Source organism: Cygnus atratus, chromosome 1, assembly GCF_013377495.2.
Source record: "Cygnus atratus isolate AKBS03 ecotype Queensland, Australia chromosome 1, CAtr_DNAZoo_HiC_assembly, whole genome shotgun sequence".
NCBI lineage: Eukaryota > Metazoa > Chordata > Aves > Anseriformes > Anatidae > Cygnus > Cygnus atratus.
Genome location: NC_066362.1, coordinates 145093528 through 145113814, shown reverse-complemented (window position 1 = coordinate 145113814; position 20287 = coordinate 145093528). Strand labels below are relative to the sequence as shown.

The window sequence follows — 20287 nt, the reverse complement described above, 5'->3', positions numbered from 1 at the left end:
AGGCCAAAGGTGTTTCTCACCCAGCTCTACCACTTTCCCTTTAACACAGTGATCCCAGGGCTGCACACCTCATCCGAGAACCACGGTTAACACCTGGAGCTGGCAAGGCTGGTTGGGCCTCATGTAACTCACATTCTGTGAGGGCTGTGAGGAAAGAGATAAGACATATGGCAGCTTGCAAAAAGTCCCCAGATAGGATCACGGAATAGCTGAGGTTGGCAGGACCCCCTGGAGGTCACTTGGTCCAACCCCAAGGCCTGCCCCAGCAGGGCCACCCAGCGCAGGCTGCCCAGGCCCATCTCCAGGCGGCTTTGGAAGGCCTCCAAGGAGGAGACCCCACAGCCTCTCTGGGCAGCCTGTGCCGGGGCTCCTCACCCGCACAACACTGAAGTGCTCCTGGTGCTCAGAGGGAGCCTCCTGGGGGCCAGTTTGTGCCCAGGGCCTCTGACAAGAGCCCGGCTCTGTCCTCTCTGCAGCCTCCCCTCGGGTATTTACAGACATGGATGAGACCCCCCCGAGCCTCCTCTTCTCCAGGCCGGGCAGTCCCAGCTCGCAGCCCCTCCTCGGGGGGGGGGGGGGGGGGAGGTCGGCCGTTGGGGCCGTTACGACCGTTACAGCCCCACCCCCCTCTCGCGAGACCCCCCCCCGTCACGTGAGGCCCCCTGGGCGGGGCGCGTGACGCCGCAGGTCATATGACCCCGCGGGACTAGCGCCGTGCGCAGCTGCCTCCCGCTCCTCCTCCTCCTCCTGCTGCTGCTCCTCGCCCCCCGCTCCCGGCCATGGCGCGGGGGCTGCTGGCGGCGGCCGCCCTGCTGGGTAGGGCTGGGGGGGGGGATCCGGGGCTCGGGGGGATCCGGGGCTCGGGGGAGGGAGCGGCGCCGGGCCTGGGGTGGGGGGGGTGGTGGGTTTCAGGCCGCGGAGTCCGCGTCACGCGACGCTATCGGGTTATTGGCGAGGGCGGCAGGGACGCTTCAGCGGCCAGCACGGGGGGTCCTGGGTTAGGCAGCAGCTGGGGGCCGTGGCTTCGGGGTTGCGGCAGCCCTTAAAGCGCCTGGCAGCTCCTCGGTGGCAAACATCGGCGTCCCCGTTGGCTCCCTCGGTTTCTCTGCTGCACCGAGCCCGAAAGGCGTCGCTGCGAGCTGGTCTGGCGAGCACAGCGGCTGGCGGTGCCGTCGGACTTGTTTTTAGGGTTGGGATCTGCAGCCCGAGTGGCACCGAGCTGGCGTCCCAGTGGGAATCCTTTGTGTGGCTTATGGGGACGGCTTAAATGGAGAATTGCGGCTGTTGGCATCGAAGTCGGTCTGCAGGTTTAAAGTGACACTGCAAATGGCGTTTGCTGGGACTGTGACAGGCTCCCTCTGCTTAAATAGCGCTTATAAATGTGGTTCTGTCCATTTAGCTTTGTCACTTCTCGGTATATGAAACGTATTGTTTCTGCTGTTGAAGAAACAGACAAATTCATTCTACTACAGAGTAACCAACTATGCTTACCAACAGGCCTTTGTGCCAGTGTCTAGTAGTTAGGTCCTTCCACACTGCTTTATCCTAAAATCTCAGGGGAATGCTTTTGTGGTGCAAATAGAGACGCTGTCCTTCGAGTCACAGGTAACCTCCCAGGCTGAGAGGCTTGGGTGGTAGTGATGAGAAGAATGGCCTTACCTGAGCTGGCCTCATTTGCAGCCCTTTAGTCATCTCGGTGAACGCTGATTAGGTTAACGCAAGATCACAGGAGGCTTAAGGATTATTGGGGTGGGTCAAATGTGAAAGCATTGTTCGGCAGTGCTTTGAGTTTGGGACAGTAGACTGATATCTGCCCAATTTTTCTCCCCTCCTTGTGCCTTAGTTACTGCTTCAGTTTCCCTTCATGTTGAGTAGCAAGCGTTGAGCTGAATATTTCTTCATGTGTCAGCATTAAGTATTTCCTGATGAGTTTCCCGGCTAATATAAAACGTGTATATGGAATGAGCAAAAGACTTGAGTAATAGTGATAAATACCGGGAAGGGAGTCTAAAGGAAATGAAGTACTTTCCCTCAAATTAGCTGTTGACTTTTGTAATACGGAGATTGTGCTTGTCTGCTGTTGAGCACGACATGCCAGTTGTGCTGAGTATCATGCCCAACAGAGTCACTTGTGCTCTTCTAGTGCTGGAGCACCAGTAGTTCTCCTCCTCACTGAAACATGAGCACAGCAGAGAAGACATTTCCAAAATTTAAGTGTAGTCAGACATTGCTACATACTCTCTGATTCAGTATCAGCAAGCGGATAACGAAATATCTGAGATCTGGCGGGGGGGGGGGGGGGGGGGGAGTTAAAGGTACCACGATGCCATTTCAGGGTTATTGACGCGTAATCCACGTGTTTCTATTGCACAACTTCAGTCTGAAGGGGAATTTCAAACTTTGCTACCAACATGTTTTGCTGTCTGTACTTGCATTGGATGTACTGATTAGAAGCACCCTGATAACAGGCCAGGATGCTGCTTGGAAACAGCAACTTAAAAGGGTATTTGAGAGAAACTTGACTAATGAATTCCAGCCACTAAATAATGTGGTGTTTTACTGTTTTCCGAAGTCTTAGGATTACTAGCTATGTGGAACTGAGACTATGAAGTAGTTTTCATAAAGTATAACCACTGCTGTGTTGTGCAACTTACGGAATGTTGCTTTATCAAACGATGCACTTACCACTGTGCTTGCTTGATAGCTTCCTTAAGTGTATTGACACAGTCTCAAAGGACCTGAATTCGTGTGCTAGTGCCAATCTGTCATCATGTGACAGGTTACTCAGCCTTGGGTTGTGCAGCTCTTCTGACTGGCAGGGTAAAAACTCCACTGGTTTCCAATCACGCTGCTTGAGATATGCACCTTAGGTCCTTGTCCAGACCGACTTCCAAGTTCCACTTCTTGTGTAACCCCTTTCCAGATTGTTCTGTAGTGAATAGGATGATTGCCAATCAGTAGTAGACGATAACCTGAAGAGTTTACTCTAGGTACGGGGGAGCCCTGCTGAAAGGAGAGGATGGATTTTTCATTGAGAAGCTAACTATTTTTACTTCAGTGTAGCCTTTTCCATGTCTTAGAGAACTTGTTTCTCTCACTAAAAAGACATGCCTTCCTTTGCTTGTTTCAGCTGAACTGCAATGGTTTCTTTTCTCTCAAATGAGGCGTGATTTGGAAATTCTTTGAGAAAGATTAGTGAGATCCTGGATTTCCTGGTATTTATTCTTTTAATCTTGGCAGGAGACCCTTTTGGGTGTGAGCGGCAGTAGTTACAACAGCTATTTGAATGCTTCATTGCATTACCTGAAGTCTAAGTTACATGCCTACTTTTTTAAAATGCATCTTATGCTTTGGTAAATCAGGCCTTCATGTTTCTGGTGCATCTGACATTAAGATAAAGTGGTATCTTGTTCAATCCAAGCGTGACAGTTTCTCAGCCTTCCCTGTCACTTGGCAGCATGCCGTCTGCCAGTACTCTTTTCTCTACATCCAAGGGCGAGAGTGTAAGTAGCACCCTGCCAGTGCAGCATGGACAGTAGTCCTTGCTTTTAATGCAGTTTGTTTTCTTTGATTAACCTTTAGTGGTTTCTCATTTCTTAAATAGGCAGAATTCAGTCTGTGTAATATTACATATGTTAATAAGGCTTTACTTTCCCTGACAAGTGAGATCTATTCCCTTGCCTCAGTAAGAATAGGAGAGTGGTTTACTGAGGCAAGATTGTTCTTTTTTCCAATTTCCTCTCCTCTGAGGGGACTTTTTAAGTGGTGCTTCTTCCTCCAAAAAGCTGTTTGGGGCTGTCAGCTACCTTAAAGGGTGTGTTAGTTGTGTGGTGTGAGACAGCAGTGTTAACCAGAGCAAGTGCAAAATTAACTTGTGCGAATGCTGGGAAGAGTCCAGCCATGGTGTATCAGCCCTCCCGGTGGACTCGTGTAATCAGCTGCCGTAGAGCTATCCCAAGACTTCCTTCCTCTAGATTGTAAACCGTAAAGAAGCTTCATGTGACTAAACTTGATGCAATTGTGCAATTGTCTGGCCAAATGGCAAGTGTACAGCTGCAAAATATCCTTTCCTTTATAATGCTTTGTGCTTTTGTGTTTATAAAGAGAGAGGTCATTCACCTGCACATTTGAATTGAGAAACAAAATGCTTACTGCCCTAATGTAAATCAACAGTACTCAAAATATAACCTAAGATTGTGTGAATTCATCCCTGTAAGTTGGCAAGGATGCATCTTCTGGGGTTGGATCTGGAATTCGATAGCTCATTTTCTCTACCAAGGCACCCACCAACCTTGAATTAAGCTCTGCTCCTGCTTTTTGCCCTTGTGCTTGTATTCAAGCATGTCCCAACAGCAGCTGAGGTGAGCCCAGCCTTATCTCTTCTTGATATGCTTTTGATATCCTGTCCTCAGGCTTCTGAGTCCACTGGTGACAGGTAAATTCTAACTCAGTTTTATGAAGAACATCTTGTCTGAGGCAGAGTGGTTCATGCATCAGATCTGTCAAAGGATTTCTTGCTTTCATTTGTTCCTCGGAAACATAAGGGTTAGTAAGTAGTATGATCTTTAAATATATATATTTAAAGTTTTTGGTTTTTGTACTGTCCCAAGGTAGCGTAGATCCTGGATCCTAAGCAAGTGATCTTGCCTTCTCTTCCAAGGAAGGACTTGTACAAGGTGTCCATCTGGGAGTGGTGCTTAAATTGGAAGCCATGATTAGAGGAGAGAAGCAAAACTCCTCGGGGTTTTTCCCATTCCCCGGCGCAGACATTAGGAGTCTGAAGCACCAGAGTCACTATTTTGCTCACAAAATGGCACTGAGGTGACAGGATCCTTCCGAACCAGCCAAGTGAGTAAATTACTGGGGCACTTCCACTCATGTGTACAGTGAGAAATAAACCTTTAGATAAGACCCAGCATGGCTTTGCTCCTTGGATCACAGCCCTGTGGATAGCGGTGCTCCCTGCTCTGAGGGCCTGGCAATGTGGATACAAAATGGCCGCCTGGTGCTGGCACCTGCTGCCCAGACACCCCTGGCATTGGGGTCTGGCTGCTTGCTGTCCTCTCCTCACGGAGGGAGGCAGACAATATTTATGCAGGAAACATGAATACAGTAACAAAAAATATATAAATAGCTTTCATGCTTGAGATCCTTGTTGTCCAATGGCTTTAGAAAAAAAACTTGGAGATGGTAAATGATTAACTATTGCAACCGAAGTCCTCTTTGCAAGCAGCTAGCGTAAACAATTGCCATTAATACATGCTTGCTTTTTTTAGAGCAAAATAAAGCATTTGTCTTTTTCCCTTGATAGGTTTCCATTATAAGGGAGAGTAGCCTAAGGGTAGCTGTGCTTGACTAACAGGATGTAAATCATAAAAAGCTTGAAACCTGAAAGCATCTTGGTCTGGTCGAGAAAGGGGGAATCCCAGCTTTCCATGAACAATATTCAAAAGGGCTCAGATTTAGATTGTTCAAATGTGCCAAATTGTTTTGCTAGCTTCATAGTTCTCAGTTTAAAACAAACTTAACTTTTTTTGTGGTAGATGAGTTTAAGATAGTTGTTGTATAACCAAGGAAGTTTTTTTTTCTTTGACTTGTTGATTCTTGGAGTGTTAATAAGCTCTGTTTGGTGGTGTTTTGTTTTTTTTTTTTTTTGATGTAGTTGTGTTAGATGAAATGGATGCTAGATTTTAAGCAATGTATCTATCTAGTTGTTTCTTAAACAGTTTTTCCTTCAGTTTTGCATGCATGACAATATAACTTCAGAAATGAGGTATAAAGGGATCAGATACCTTATGATTTTCAGGTGAAAATGTGCAGCTGGAATAAATGTGTAAGGAGCCCTTTTTTTTAGGAACCTGTTGGAATCCAAAGGAAGCATCTGAACAAAGTGAGACTTCTTTGCTGCTGCTACGTTTTCGGTGATTCTTCTGCTAGATATTATAACATACTATTTCCAGCTGAATGAATAATGAATGTTACAAAACTTCTTGCTATTGAAAAGTCTGAGATCTATTCAGCTGTATAAATCTGAAATACTGCCATGGCTCTGGCACAGTAAGATGCTGTAGTTTATTAAGAAGAGCATTTAAAGCTTGAAGACACTGGAGGCTGTATCAGTTTTTGTGGTAAACAGCAAAGAATGGTACCATTATGAGAAGTACAAGCAATGTTCTCAACTTGTAGTTATGCTGTGATAACGTTGACCATTACTTTATGTAACTTAATTAGAAATATTCCCAGGGCAGATTGATTCAACATCAGTTTGCTTTCTGTATTCTTGACATTTTGACTGCAGGCTCTTATTGTTTGTGGGCTGGAGATGATTCACGCGTTAATCACTGGTCGGCACTGAAGCAGCCTTCTCAAACTCAACAGCTGCTTTCCTCCCAAACCCGGCAAGCTGTTCTTCTGCTTTAAACTGGCTGGCTGGAGCGAAGAGTAGGCAGGAACGTCTTCGGTACCTTGCTTTGCTCTGCTATGGTTTTGCTAGTTTTTCAGTGCCCCTCTATTCTTGATGTTTCACGCAGTTTGTTCTGTATGCTTCTCCACCCCCGCCCCCAAGACGATGGCAGTGGATTACACTGCTTGCTCTGATCGCCATCCTCGTGAATGCCAATTTACTTGCAGGGAAACGGCCCTGTTTTGCCACTTCATTGAGGATAGCTTGATGTCTCATGCCTGACGCATGTCTCATCACTGACACTGCAAATCCAGCAGCTGCCTAACATTTCTGGAGGGGGAATGGGGTTTTATAGTGTTTATTCCACGCTAGCCAGACTGGGTTTCGTATCATGGTGTGAACTTAACCTTGCAAAATTCTAGTAGCTGTGTAGGTGGTATTCTTAATATTTGTTCAGACCACTTGTTCTCTATTACTTAAACTTGCCGAGGGTAATTTGTCAGCTGTTCGTTCCCAGACTCTGTGTTCCATTCAGTGATTTCTGTGGTACCTCTGCATTGTCTTTTGTTGTTCTCTGAATCATCTGTAATGGGCAGGACTCTCATATTTTCCTTTAGGACAGCAATTTTTTCTTAATGCTGTTTTTCAGTCTTCTCTTTCCCCTGTAATTCTCTTCTAAACTTTTTTCATTCTGTAGTGCCTATTACTCACTTATTTTTAGTTCTAAAATCACCAAAAATTTTTAGTAGCTATAAAACAACGGAATCAGCATGCATACTGAAGACTTTCATTCTGTCACAGTTTCTATTTGTAGTATTAGCTCAAGCAGCCATGGACTGTTGTTTTCTGCCTCCACAGTGCTTCCTATGCAGTGCTAGAAATCTTCAAGAAAGTGTAAGCCGCTCCGTTCTTGAGAAAGCAAGTGCTCGGGTACAATGTAAATGATTTCCAAACATAAACTTAATGCGAAGGAAACTTGTGTGGAGGAGCATCAATTATTTTATTATTGCAATAAGTAACATTTTCTTTGTGAAGATGTGCCTTCAGGAGCATTATAAGATGGACATAAAGTCAAAGGTAGGGCAGTTTTGGAGTATCAGTTTTCTACATTATCCATTAAGCATTTTCTTTCTTTGATCTGTCTTTGGTTTTCGGTCTGTGCTCTTTGAACAGCTGGGTGAAGTGTGTGAGTTCTGACTGAAGTTTTGGTCGCCTTTGCTGGGGGAGATGTATGTCCCTTGTTGGAGATGAAGGAAATTGTTGCTGAGGGGAAGCAACCAGGGCAAATACTTGCTGGAATTGTTTCCAGTGTGTTCCTACAACTCAAGTGCCTTCTGCCTGACTAAAACTGTGACAAAAGTCCAGTTTTTCCTAATAATTGTCATAATGCAATTGTATACATGATACTTCTGTGGCAAAAACTTCTGAAGTTGGGCTTTGCTTTTTAAAAACCTCTTGAGGGTTGGAAAGCTAGCTAATGGATAATCCCTCAGCTGGATCTTTTTGCTGTGTCAGCAGTCGAGTGGATTAGCATGTTTGACTCTTTAAAGCTTATTTGCTTGTGATAAATGGAGTGGTTTGTGCCTTGTAACTGCTTTTTTTTCAGGTTTTGAGGTGACAAATGTGCTAGCAGGAAAATGGTGCAGGCTTTTTGCGGTGAGGTTTGTTTCAGATGTGTGGGGACAAAATAAGAATCAGAAACAACGCAAATACTCTGCAATAAAGAATGTGAACACCTTGGTGTGAGTACAGATGCAAGAGCACTGTCTGGTTGGCACTCGCTGCAGACAAAGTAGGGATAACCAGTGCTCTGGCTGAATCCAGCCTGCCAGCAGCCATCCCCTAGGTGAAGCTTCATTGCAGGTGGAGGCTGGTGTAAGTCCACGCTGCCATGCTCCTCGATTCACATGGCTTTATCCTGCTCTGTCTGCAGTAACAGGTCAGTTGTGCTGTGCTCTAAGCAGGGAAGAAGCCCCACTTTTGTCAGCGCTTGGTCTGAGATGAGCTTAAACCAGGCAGGAAAACAACCTCTGTCTGAGCCAAGGTCATGGCCCCCGTCCCCCTCTCAAGTGCGGGGAGCGTGAGGACAGTCAAGAGAAGCTCTCCTGGCAAGGGTGGCATGCTCCGTCACGCTATTTTTGGCAGTAACTCCAAAACATCTGCAGTCAGTCCAAGCCTTCTAAATGCTGCATTCAGCGCGTGTGCGGCTGAGTGTCCTGGTACAGCGGGAGTGGAGGCAGCGTGGCGTGCTGCGGGGGGAGGCTGAGCGCCTTAGGCGTGCGGGGTCCGACCTGTTAAGTCAGCTCTGGCTGCAGCTTGCAAAATAGTTGCTGTGTAGGGTGAATGTGGAGCTGCTGCCTTGAGCAGCAGGACTGGTACGGTTGTTAAAAGTTTTTCTTACGCTCTGAGGACCTCTCATGTCAACAGTTTGGGTGGCTTTGTCTTTTTCTAAATGGGCTGTTAAATATATCCTGTGTTAGTGATGTTAAGGCTAGCAAATGTTTCTAAACTCAACTGCTGTTCAGGATATTCTCCCAAAACATACAGTTGTATATATTTGTCTCTTTGCTTGGGTTCAAAAACTAAATTTTATGTGACACCAAGTTAACTCCTTGTCGCTCTCACCAGGCTTTTTACAGGTTTCCTCTTCGTTTGATGTGAGAGATTCATCTGGCAAAGTCTGCATAATTGCTAATCTGACAGCAGCCTTCTCAGTGGAATACAAAAGCAATGGGCAAAAACAGGTAATGGGAGTAGCTCGCTGCTTGTCTCTAACATGCATTTATAAAATGTGGGGTATTTTTGCACGTGTGCGGTACTGAAACAAATGTTGAACAAATAGTCAAGCCTGAAAAACTGCTGCTGTAAACATTCCATCCTTCCAGTCACGTTGCATCAACTTTTCCTTTATTACTGACGCTTCCTGTAATTATACAGCAGGACTGAAGCTGCCTGAAACCACCACAAGTGATACATGTGAAATTTTGTCTGGAATTCTACACGCGTCCTGTTGGTAGCTATAATGGCTTTCATTGTGACCGTAAAGGATAAAACACTGCCCGTCTCTTTTTGGTGAACTTGGTCACTGCAGCTTACTTACACGGGCTACACCTGAACTGAAATGGCCATTGGCATCTAGCTTTGAAGCTTCCATGTGACCTGCTTAGCATCTCTCTGTAGATCTCGGTGTATCTTCAGACCAGTGCAGTGCTTACAGGTTTTTATCAGCAAGTCCATTACTGGAAAGTTAAGGATCTTTATTTACAAATACTCTGCCTTTCAATTTATTGTTTTTCGCATCTTTACTACTAGACAGAACTGCGAATTATTTATAATCTTATTGCAGTTGCATGTTTTAAGGCACCCTTGTTAAAATTACCTTTTTCTAGTTGTCATAGTGTGAGATTAAAACATCCAGTTGCTTTGCCAGTGTTTACACTTGCTGTGTGTGATTTGAGCAGAATTGTATTGTGTAGTTGACTTTTTCAGTGCTGGTGGTCTGAAATCCTGCTGATACTGCTATACAGGTTTGCATTCAGAGGTAACTGCTTTCATCACATGCTTTTGTCAGTTTCTTCTTGTTGAGCAGTCAGCTCACGCTTTCCAGTAAGCGTTCTATTTGTCCTCAGGTACCAAGTTCCTTGTCAATATATAATATATTCAAAAGAATTATAGCCAAACTATGTACACTGTACCATTCACTTTTGTTCTTACTCAATTGTACTGCAAGAAGCAAAGCGTAAATTCTCCTGTCTTTCACATGTCTGGAGTTTACCAGATTGCAGGCGAATCTGTACTCGGCAAATCCAAATTCATAGCCATAGCTTAAAGGGAAAGTCTAAGGTGCTGTGAGGACGTACCGTTTTGTCCTCAAATTTCTGAGGAATATTCTTAGAAATCTGAGTGCCAATAACATGCTACTTGTTATATACAGGTATGTAAATAGACATAGCATATGAGTGTCAGCTGTACGCTTTGTAGCGGGTTCATAGGATATTTAAAAAGCGGTAAGGCGAAGTTATTACATTATCCCGTTTATACGTTATATTATGTATTCGTTTTTTACAGTTTGCACACTTCTTTCTTCCACAAAATGCCACAACAGAGCCACACAGCTCATGTGGTGAAGGTAACACATCTCAGCCAACTCTAGCATTGAGTTTTGGAGCAGGACACTTGTTAAGACTGAATTTCTCGAAAACTGTGGATAAGTACCAAGTTGAAAAGCTAATTTTCACCTACAACTTGTCAGATGCAACTTTATTCCATAATTCAACTGAAGGTAAACTTCCTGCTCTCATTGTGTCACCCTTCCGGATGTAATACTGATTTTTTCTGTAAAAACTGTTAGCTACTGATGCAATATGATCTTTTCACAGGAAAAGTGATGGAAGCGTCCCAAAAATCTGTTATTCAGGCACGTATGGACACAGAATACAGATGCATCAACTCCAAGCACATCCTTATGAAGCATGTGAACATTACTTTTAGCAACGTGACTTTGGAAGCCTTTCCCACAAATGGCACTTTCAGCAGAAACAGTAAGTATCTTGTAGCAGAAAATGTACTTGGGGAACTAATCTTCCTAATAATTTTTTTTGAAGTCCCGATTTATCATATTCAGGCAGCTGTAGACTGGATCTGAAGCTCTGATAGCTCTGTAGCAGAATCTTCTGCAATGAACGGACCTCAGGTTTTCTCTGAGGGTGTCAGCGTCCACGACTGGAAGGTGGTGCATGATGTTCCCATGGATATTGTACAGGCTTTAGGGAACATTCCTTCTGCTCACAATTGCTTAGGGGTGTAAAGACCTGTTGCAGTAGGTCAGCTGGGTGCATGGCCAAAATCTTGCTTTGAGAAGTATCTGATCACTTTATAGTTACTCTACCAAAGTAATTTGAAACAGTTACTGTGCTCTGGGGAAAAGCAGTTATAGAGCAGAGGACAGTAGTGAACTGGTCTGTAGGGAACAGATACATAACTCTTCTTACAGGAGGTTTTATATAAGCTGTAAAAACGATGTTTACTCAGCCTCAATCACAGAATGACTTTTTGGCCTGGTTGCTTGCATTGAAAGGCATTTCAGAGTTTCACTTCTGTAATGATTAGAAGTCAGACTACTTCATGGTGTTTTCGTGGTGCTCTGTTTCTGTGGCAATGTTCTTCGGTTCGTGTTTCTTCATGTTTGTCTGTGGTATTTTAGGAAGCGGTAAGTCTCTTGCTGGGGCAAGTAAGAAGTCTTCTCAGGGTCATGTGAAACTCTTCTTTCTTAGGCTATTAATCCCATTTATACACTCGTTTTGAGATTAATTTCAACTTAACTAGGGTAGTCAGTGGTGGCATATTATGGATTCATTGAAAAGCTGCGTTCTACAGGAGTATCCGTGTCCCCTCTCTTTGAGAAATACTTTGCTTGATACATGATAATGCAGTTCTTTTACGGCTGCCTCACATTAGCCTCACATTACTGCCTCAGGTTTCAGTGTATATCATTGTCTTGATCAGTCTTTTCCCTTCGATGAACTAGTTTGCAGCAAAAAAAAAAAAGACCCATATTTGTAATTTAAGAAATAAGTTTCTATTACTCCAGTCTTCAGAGCAATCTCACTTTTTTTGTCTTGATCCAGTTGTCTGGGTGTACTGGATAAATATGAGAGGTGATCAGTTATGAGCAGGCTTTAGCATGAGCCGTGATATTGGGGAAAAACTGATTTCTTAATCTCTGTGAAACTTCAACAAAATCTTCTTACTGCCTAATACTTTTCAGCACCGCTTATCTGTTCTTACAGTCCTTTGGTTAAGCTGTAAGACAATACTACAGTATTTGGGGCGGATGTTCCTTCTGGAACACAAGTTTATCAACATCTGTTTTACTTTCTATTCCTAATTGATTCCTTTTCCGTTTTTAGATTCTTCTAATGTCTGTTTGCCGGACTCACTTCCTCAAGGTTGCTTTCCTCCATCCTGTGGTATCACTGTCTTGATGAAGCTATCCTTAGAAAAGACACCTGATTCTGTGATCTGGGGATAGACATTTCAGTTTGAGTTCAAGCTGTTTTGTTTTTCTATTTCCACGTTACTGTTACTCATGCTGCCATGCTCGGTTTTTTCTTTTAGTTATATTGTTCCCTTCTTTTTTATTACTTTCTTGAGGCTTTATCCAGATTTTTGTATTTTTTTCAATTCTTACTGCATAATGGGCTATCTCCTCATTTTATTTTTAATTCAGATGGTTAAAGAATCCTTACTTTATCATTTGTTTAAATCTTGGTCCTGAAAATACCTTGTTCTTTCCAGATAAGTTCGTTCTTTCCACCCTTTTGAGCTTAAGGCTTCACCCTATCCTTTTGGCAGCTAGTTATTGATAAACTTTAGATCTGGAATTCTCCCTTAACTTTTTTTTTACCTGCAGCTCTTTCATTAGAGGATATTTCTGCTGGTGATCTGGGCAAGGTTCTCTGAAGGGGAGAAAAGTCAGTATTCAATGCATCTGTGCGTCGCTAGTAATGGTAACTTCTGGCAGTGACTAAGGTTACTGCCATGATTATCTGCAGCTCTGAAGAAAAGAGGAGACTAATTTTATCTGGTAGTACTGTTGTCAGCTGCTTTTTTGTAACGGTCAGAAAAAGACAAGGATATCTTAGCTCCTACTAACAAGACAGATGTGGAGACATGCTGTAAGTGAGTTCAGTAAAAACACTGTATCAAAACTCCACCCAGGGCAAACTTTCACTTGAAGTGAGATAGGTGTGTCCATCTCTGCCAGCTGCAGTAAGAGGTGGTATATGTTGAGGCCTTGCAGATGGAGGGAAATTCTCCATTGAAGTATCAATCAAAGTGGCTGTCTGTTTTTATTTGCTAGGAAATTATCACGTTCTGGGACCTGAGCAGTATCTGTTAAGCCTACAGAAGATAGGGTCACGCCTCCATTCATCCACATTCTCTTTGCACTTCCACCTTCCAGAAATGGAGTTGAAATAGGAAAGTGTGCTGTGCTGGAGTCTGATTTCAGAAGGTGTGATTAGAGTTCCTCTTTCTGAGCTATAATCAAAAGCTAAGCTGCTGTTTAAGTACAGAGGCTATTCACTAGTTATCTGGTATCTGCAAGATATGGATGGTATTTTAGAACTAGGCCTTTTGAGACATTGTTTCAGAATTGAGATGATTTATAGCCCAGTTGCTGTCATCCTTATAAAGTTACAAGTTATCACTGAAATAGGGAGATGACCTTGGCTTGGGACATGGAAGCCTATGCCGCAGCAATGTCTTTGCTGCGACCTTTGGATTTGGCATAGGTCTTCAGCACAGGAGCCTTCTTGGCTCTCACAACGTGTTGAGATCTTGCTGCCAGGTATTTGTGAATACTCTGGCAAACGAGGCCACTGTTCCTTTTGCCTTGGAAGCTGGTGCTGAAACTGGATGAAAAGGCAGGCAGACATCTTCACTCCGCCTCCTACCTCAGGTGGTAGGTAGCTAGTAATGCAGACCTAGAGAGGGTGGACATAAAACCCAGATGGAAAGGGTATACCAGAATGCTTGCCATCAGAAACAGGGTCTTAAGTCATCTTGTTAAGGATAAAAGAGCCACAGCACTGCTATGATGACAGGCCCAGTATTATTTTAATGCTACTGTGGGTATCGCCAAAATAATGAAGTAGGGCCCTCGTGACCTGGTAGTGTACTGGGGGGGAGAGGAGGGAATGAGAACTACGTGTTTCCTGGGAGACTGCTTAATACTGAGCACAAGAACTGTTCCTCTGCTGCTAGCACGAGTGCCCAGAATGTCCAAAAGGGGGAGTCACTTGAGCCTTGCTGTGACTATACAGCAGGAAGGCTGGCTTTGTCGACATACGAATCTTACTTATCCGGAGTTGATTGTGAAGTAAAATGACAAATGAATAAAAGCAGATGCAGGTACCATGAACTTCGACAAATAACAGCAGAGGTGGCATTTTCATATGCGACGTTTTAAGTGTCTTAAACTCCACGCCAATAGTTCCAGTAATGCTTTGCTATTGTTTCTCAGCTTTTATTATCTTCCCTTAGGAAACACTACTTGAAATTGTCTTCCTTTCCCTCGAGGATTAAAAAGGTAGATCATCCAGTGCCTTTGTTTGACTGTCTGTTTTCCTTTCTCTCCAGAGACTGAATGCTCTGAAGATATGGTTTCTACTACTACTGTAGTACCAACAACTCCTAAACAGACTACTAGCCAGGTTCCAACAGCTAGCCCAGCACCAACTGCATCGCCTCCAAATCCTGCAGTTGGTAAATATAATGTGACTGGTACAAATGGAACCTGTGTGCTTGCCTCCATGGGGCTACAGCTTAATATCACCTATCCAAAAAAAGATGAAAAGGTACATTCTTCTTCAAGATCTTAAGATTCCTTCTTTGGCGAAGACTTGCTAAATTATTACAGGCTATTTTCTGTAAAAATCCTGATTCTTCGCAGTGTTCATCCATGATTGTCCTCTATTTGAATTGCTTAGCTTGGTTTAGACTAGTGACTACTCAGTTGTATTCTACTGAAAGTGGCCATTAAAGATTTTTTTTTCTCTTCAGTTAAGAGTACTAAACTTGCCTGTCAAATCCAGTTAGTGTAAATGGCCATGCCACAAAAGCAGTTAAAAATTATAAAAAATGTGATGAGAGGGAGTTCTATACCAAAGATGCCATCTAAACAACACGTGCAAACTGTTAATTACAGGAATCTGGCCTGGGGTACCCAAATGAAAACAGGGAATGACTGTTAGAGTGGGAAATTATTCCTACTGTAAAAATGGACGGAGTTGACAAATTCTTAGGGGACTTGCACACTTGCAAAAGACTTAGTTAACTTCCAGCCAGTATCAAAGAGTACTGGGATTAACTGCAGTGCTTAAGAGCTACTTAAATAATGGTTATTTTCAGTGACAAAAGTGCTGCATGGTTTAGGTAAGATCTAGCCTTGGTATAGGCTCTTTCCCTCTGACGTCGCTACGAAGCCCGGCTTGCCAGCCTCGTGGGCAAACCTCTTACCCACTAGCCAGTAAGGCAAAGCTACGAGCTGTAATCCTAAAGGCACTGCTGAAGGCCCTCAACAGGAAACAATGACCAAGGGTTCAGTAAACCTACCAGCTTAATGCGTGGACCTTCTGGTTGCAAGCTTTTTTCCTATCCTGTGGCTTAATCTGAGGTAACGTGGATGACCGTGGGCAAACAAATTGTGGCTGCTTTTGTGTAGTCTAAGTTGGATCCCAGTGATAAAGGACCTGCTGTGTGGAGGGTGGTGTCTGTATAGGATTTAGGGGCTTAATGCTGTATGTAGCAGTGCAAAAGAATGTATTGCTTTTATTTATGACTGAGGGGTAAAATCATGAGCACTGATTGCTGATGTGCTGCTGCACAGTAAGTAGATGGTTGATGGCAACTGTGTTTAAGCCACCTTAATTGTATGAAATTCCCAAAGCTGCTTCCTGTAGCATGGCATTCCAGCACGGCTGGACTGCCTAACTTCTCATTTGTTGACCAGTGAGGAGGTGCTAAATAAGGTGTCCGAAGTCACGTGAGGCTTAACATCTAAGAGCTGCTGATGGTTTCTATTTGATTGGCAAGCGCATTTAACCCACAGCCCTCTACAGATATAGGACAGTGTAAAATCAGGTACCGGGGGCAATGCCAAAACATTTTGAACCGAAATAGCTTACAAGATGACCATCCTTGCAGACATTTTCCTTGATTGCTTCTACATCTTGTTGAAGCAGTATTTTATAGCTTGTTGCTCCTTCTGTAGTGGTGGTTACTGATGTTTTCCTTGTGCTGCTAGGAGCAAAGAAGGTTAGTGTGGAGAAAGCAGCAGGTTATTGGCAGTCAGGGCTGCAGGGAGCTTCTTTAGGGATGCAAAGATGTGCTTTGCTCTCAGTGCCAGCATGGTAGCTCTGGTGCATCTATACCAGGTCTAGCTTGCATACGTGTCTGCCCTTTTGCCTGTAAAATAGGCAGGCAAATACAGCATTGCATACATGTGAGTACAAGCAAATTAGGATTTGCCTGATCGCGTGCTGGTGTGTTAGTTGCTTGAAGGACAGATGTCGTAATCGATCCTCTTCTCTCCTAGATGGGGTTAGACTTGCTGAATTTCATACCACATAATACAACTGCTTCTGGAAAATGTGACAACGCGTCTGCCTTCCTAAATTTGACTTTTGAGAAAACAAAGATTATCTTCCACTTCGTATTGGTAAGGATCCATAGACAAAGCATTTAAGGTCTGCAGTTTTTTTGATGCGGGAAAATTAATCTGAGCAAGTACTAGAGCAAAAAAAAAATCCATTTGTGGGAAGGGGAATGAGTAATGCCTTTGGTTTTAATCCTTTGGTTTTAATACTAGGATTTAGAGGGTTTAATTCTTGGTAACTGTTGTATGCATTCTTTTCTCACCTGTACACACATCTCGTTTGGAACGGGAATTCCTTCCCAGTGCTCTGCCCACTCTTTTTACACAAGTTCAGAACAATTCTGCTGAAGCACAGGAGGAGCCTGTGACAAATACACATCTCATCTCATGGTGATAGTCTGGAGCTGGATTTAAGTCCTCACTAATATTCTGTGCACAGTCCAAAGGGCACGTGTGGTCTCCCACGATGGCTGGGAACCCTGTTTCCAACAGCCCAGTCCCAATGCTGTATTAGAGCCGTGTGCCCTTGAGAACTGAATCCAGGGCTTGTCAGAGCTTTGGGCTCCATTCGATGATCTCTGGATTGATCAAATTTGATTGCTTTGACCTGTTACTTCCCTGTAGCACAGGTGGGATTACTGCTCTAGCCTGGCTCAGCCAGAGCTGGGACTTTTTTGCCTTTGGGGTGGATGTGAGGTCAGTCTGAGGAGCAACAGCCTGCATTTCTCTGCCTCCCTCCCCACCAGCAGCCTTCCCTAAGGTGCATACCCTCTGTAGCTTCTCTCTCTAGAAGTAAGCCCTTTGGATGCTAGCATCCCACTTGTGGACTGTCATTTGAATGCATGCACAAATGAACCCTAACCATAACAGCTTGTTGTACGTCATTATTTTAAATTAAAACTAATGGTCTCCCTCTTTCTTTTTTTAAAGAATGCAAGTAATGACAAATTCTTCCTGCGAGGTGTGAGTGTCAGCACGACTCTGCCTTCTGAAGCAAAAGGTAGGGACTTTCAACAAGCTTACATTCAGTGACTACTTCTATAAACATTACAGGATGCCAGCATTAGAGAACCCATTAGAATCGTTGGGGTAAATGCCTTGAAGTTTAAGCTCAATGACCTTGCAGCTCCTGCTTTTCGGGGTTCTGTAATAACACTTTCTCTTATGCAGCTCCAATATTTGAAGCGTCAAACAACAGCATGAGCGAACTGAGAGCTACAGTAGGGAACTCCTACAAGTGCAGTGCGGAGGAGAATCTCCAGGTCACAGACAAAGTCCTTGTCAACGTGTTTAATGTTCAGGTCCAGGTTTTCAAGGTCGATGGAGACAAATTTGGGGCAGGTAAGTGGTTTACATTACGGGAGGGCGGATGGAGGGAATGACGCTAAGGTTTGTGAACTGCAATTTGATATAAATTTATTAGTCTGTGGTCAAAAGACAATTTGTAGGTGCTATGCTTAGTCTCTGCATGCCCTATTACAGGTGTTGTAGAGGTTGATAAGATGTCTGAATTGAGGCTAGTGCAAAAAGTGTTGTAAGAAGCAGCCTCGAAATAACTAGGACTTGTTACCTATGGTCTAGAGAAGAGTTAAGGAAGAGCACTACTTCCTAACTGTCTTCAGACAGTTGTGTGAAAGGGGTAAAGGTCTAGTTAATGCTGTCAGGTCTAGTTAATGCTGTCCTTTGTGACTGGCTAAAGCAAAACAGCTAGGGGAGGAGTCTGCCTGGACAGATTTACCATGGCTAAGCTGTGTGCCTAACAGTAACAGCCCTTGAGAGGGAAGCAGCTCTTACAAACCTCTACAGCGTGCATACAACTACTAGAAAGGCTTCATTGTGAATGATCGTAGTTACTGCACTTGGCTTCCTTCTAGCTGTTGCCAAACTAAGCTAGAAGTTAACTCAGGTCAATTTTTATCTGTGTGCTTGAGAGCAGGAGTCGGGGTTCTGGAAATACCTGTCTGTCAGTGGACTAGTGCCTGGTGGACTAGTGCCTAACACTACCCTCTTTTTCTCTTCAGTGGAAGAATGTCAGCTGGATGAAAACAACATGCTGATCCCTATAATAGTTGGTGCAGCCCTTGCTGGTCTTGTTCTAATTGTCTTGATTGCTTATTTGATTGGCAGAAAGAGGAGCCATGCTGGATATCAAACAATTTAATGACTTGCACTAAAATCCAGTGTAGATGAAAAGCAATTGCAAGAAGCTAGATGAAAAAATACCTATCTCCCCTGAGCTAAGATTGATATTGTAAGGGAACACCTTTTCTTGCAAATTGCTTCTTAAAGTCTGCTTTATTAAATGTGAAATCATCTTGCAGCATTTAACTATGCACAGAAATAACTTCTGAAAATTCTGGTGTTTAATTTTGCTAACTAGTTTAAATATTTACCCACTTAGAAACCAGCTAAAAGTTGTTTTGTTTTTTTTAAGGGTGCTTTTTTTGGAATTGGCGTAAGGTAATGTCAGTGTAAAGATTCCAGAGAGGGATGTTGCTAATTTACTTTGACTCAATTGCAGAACTCTTTAACAAAGGGAAAAATGTTCATTTTTGGTACTGCTGCCACCCAGTGATGATGTTAATTATACTGATGATGCATTTAAAGAAATTCAGTAACAACTGACAAAATGGAAACTTACCTAAACTCCACCTTGTCTATTAGGTGTGTATTTTTTATTACTAAGCTTTAAACACGATGCCTGGCATATGCAGGGTGTGAACGCAATACGCAAACCTTACAGGAACTCTTTATGATTGGACAGCTCCCCTGTTTGATATTTTTGATGCTATGCCAGTTTGTTAGGAGCTGGCCCTTTTTTAAAAAAAAAAAAATGGGTGTTATTTTTATTTACATTTTTTTGTAAAGTGATTTCAGTCTCTTCTGTTGGAAGGTCCAGAGAGATCCTGTTACTGCACATGTGTACAATATAGGTCTCAATCTGCTGATTCTCTTGCTTTAAACTTGGCTGGGGGGTTGTACACTTTAAGGATCAGTTCTTATGTATGCATTGCCTGTAACAATGCTAATAAAGACACTTTTTTTCTGTAAATCCTTGTGTTGCTGATCACTTTTAAAAACGTTTGCTTGATAAGTGCTATAGTCTTGGCTTGGCTTTATTTCTGAAGCTCTAAGCTATCCTTAGTGTGGGATTGTTAAAACTTGTTTTTTTTTCCTGCCAGAGGGGGAAAAAAAACCCTCTGGTGCGAGGTTTAACTGTACCCCTCTCTCTTCCAAAGCACTGCTTTTTGTTATTTTGGACTTTGAGCTTGGCAAGAAGGAAAGCTGCTGCATGTCAGTGAGCTGAGACCTGGAGAAGATAATGCTTACATTAAATTGCGGCTTGCTGAGAAATGTCAGTATAAAGTCCTGTCTGCTAAGCATCACTTTCTGAAAGTGGTGATAAGATACTTGGTGTAAGGATATTGTAAATGACTTTTGTCTTTCTGTGAAGTCAGATGCTTACCACAGAATAGGAAGTGCAGGCCTGCTGAGGTCTACGTGTGAGTTTGGAGCTGAACCTTTGTTTTTAAAGCTTCCCAGCCCCCCTCCTGCAGTAATGTTTAAGTATTAACAATAATGGCTACAGAGGGCAGGAGCCAAGCTACAGTGGGACTTTGCACAGAGCAGCTGCCTTCTGATGGTGAAGGCTGGCATGCTCTGGACATCTGCCCAGCTACCCTGAAGGGACTGGAAAATGATGGATTTCACCCATGGTGAAACAA

General features: G+C 43.5%; 1 protein-coding gene across 1 annotated transcript; it reads left to right on the top strand.

Annotated features, from left to right (window-relative positions):
- The first annotated feature begins 654 nt into the window (after nucleotides 1-654).
- On the top strand, nucleotides 655-19614 carry LAMP1 (lysosomal associated membrane protein 1). Its single transcript, XM_035565563.1, has 9 exons — nucleotides 655-816; nucleotides 9032-9147; nucleotides 10472-10685; nucleotides 10783-10944; nucleotides 14546-14763; nucleotides 16503-16625; nucleotides 17493-17562; nucleotides 17733-17903; nucleotides 18584-19614. Exons 1-9 carry the CDS (start codon nucleotides 780-782, stop codon nucleotides 18721-18723), a joined length of 1251 nt encoding a protein of 416 aa, XP_035421456.1. The 5' UTR covers nucleotides 655-779; the 3' UTR covers nucleotides 18724-19614.
- Nucleotides 19615-20287: the final 673 nt, after the last annotated feature.

Excerpts from the sequence above, each read along its gene's own strand:
- LAMP1 (XM_035565563.1), top strand. The coding sequence starts at position 780 with ATGGCGCGGGGGCTGCTGGCGGCGGCCGCCCTGCTGG. Across the intron at positions 817-9,031 it reads GGCGGCGGCCGCCCTGCTGG|GCTTTTTACAGGTTTCCTCT; the intron begins GTAGGGCTGGGG and ends CGCTCTCACCAG. Across the intron at positions 9,148-10,471 it reads AAAGCAATGGGCAAAAACAG|TTTGCACACTTCTTTCTTCC; the intron begins GTAATGGGAGTA and ends CGTTTTTTACAG.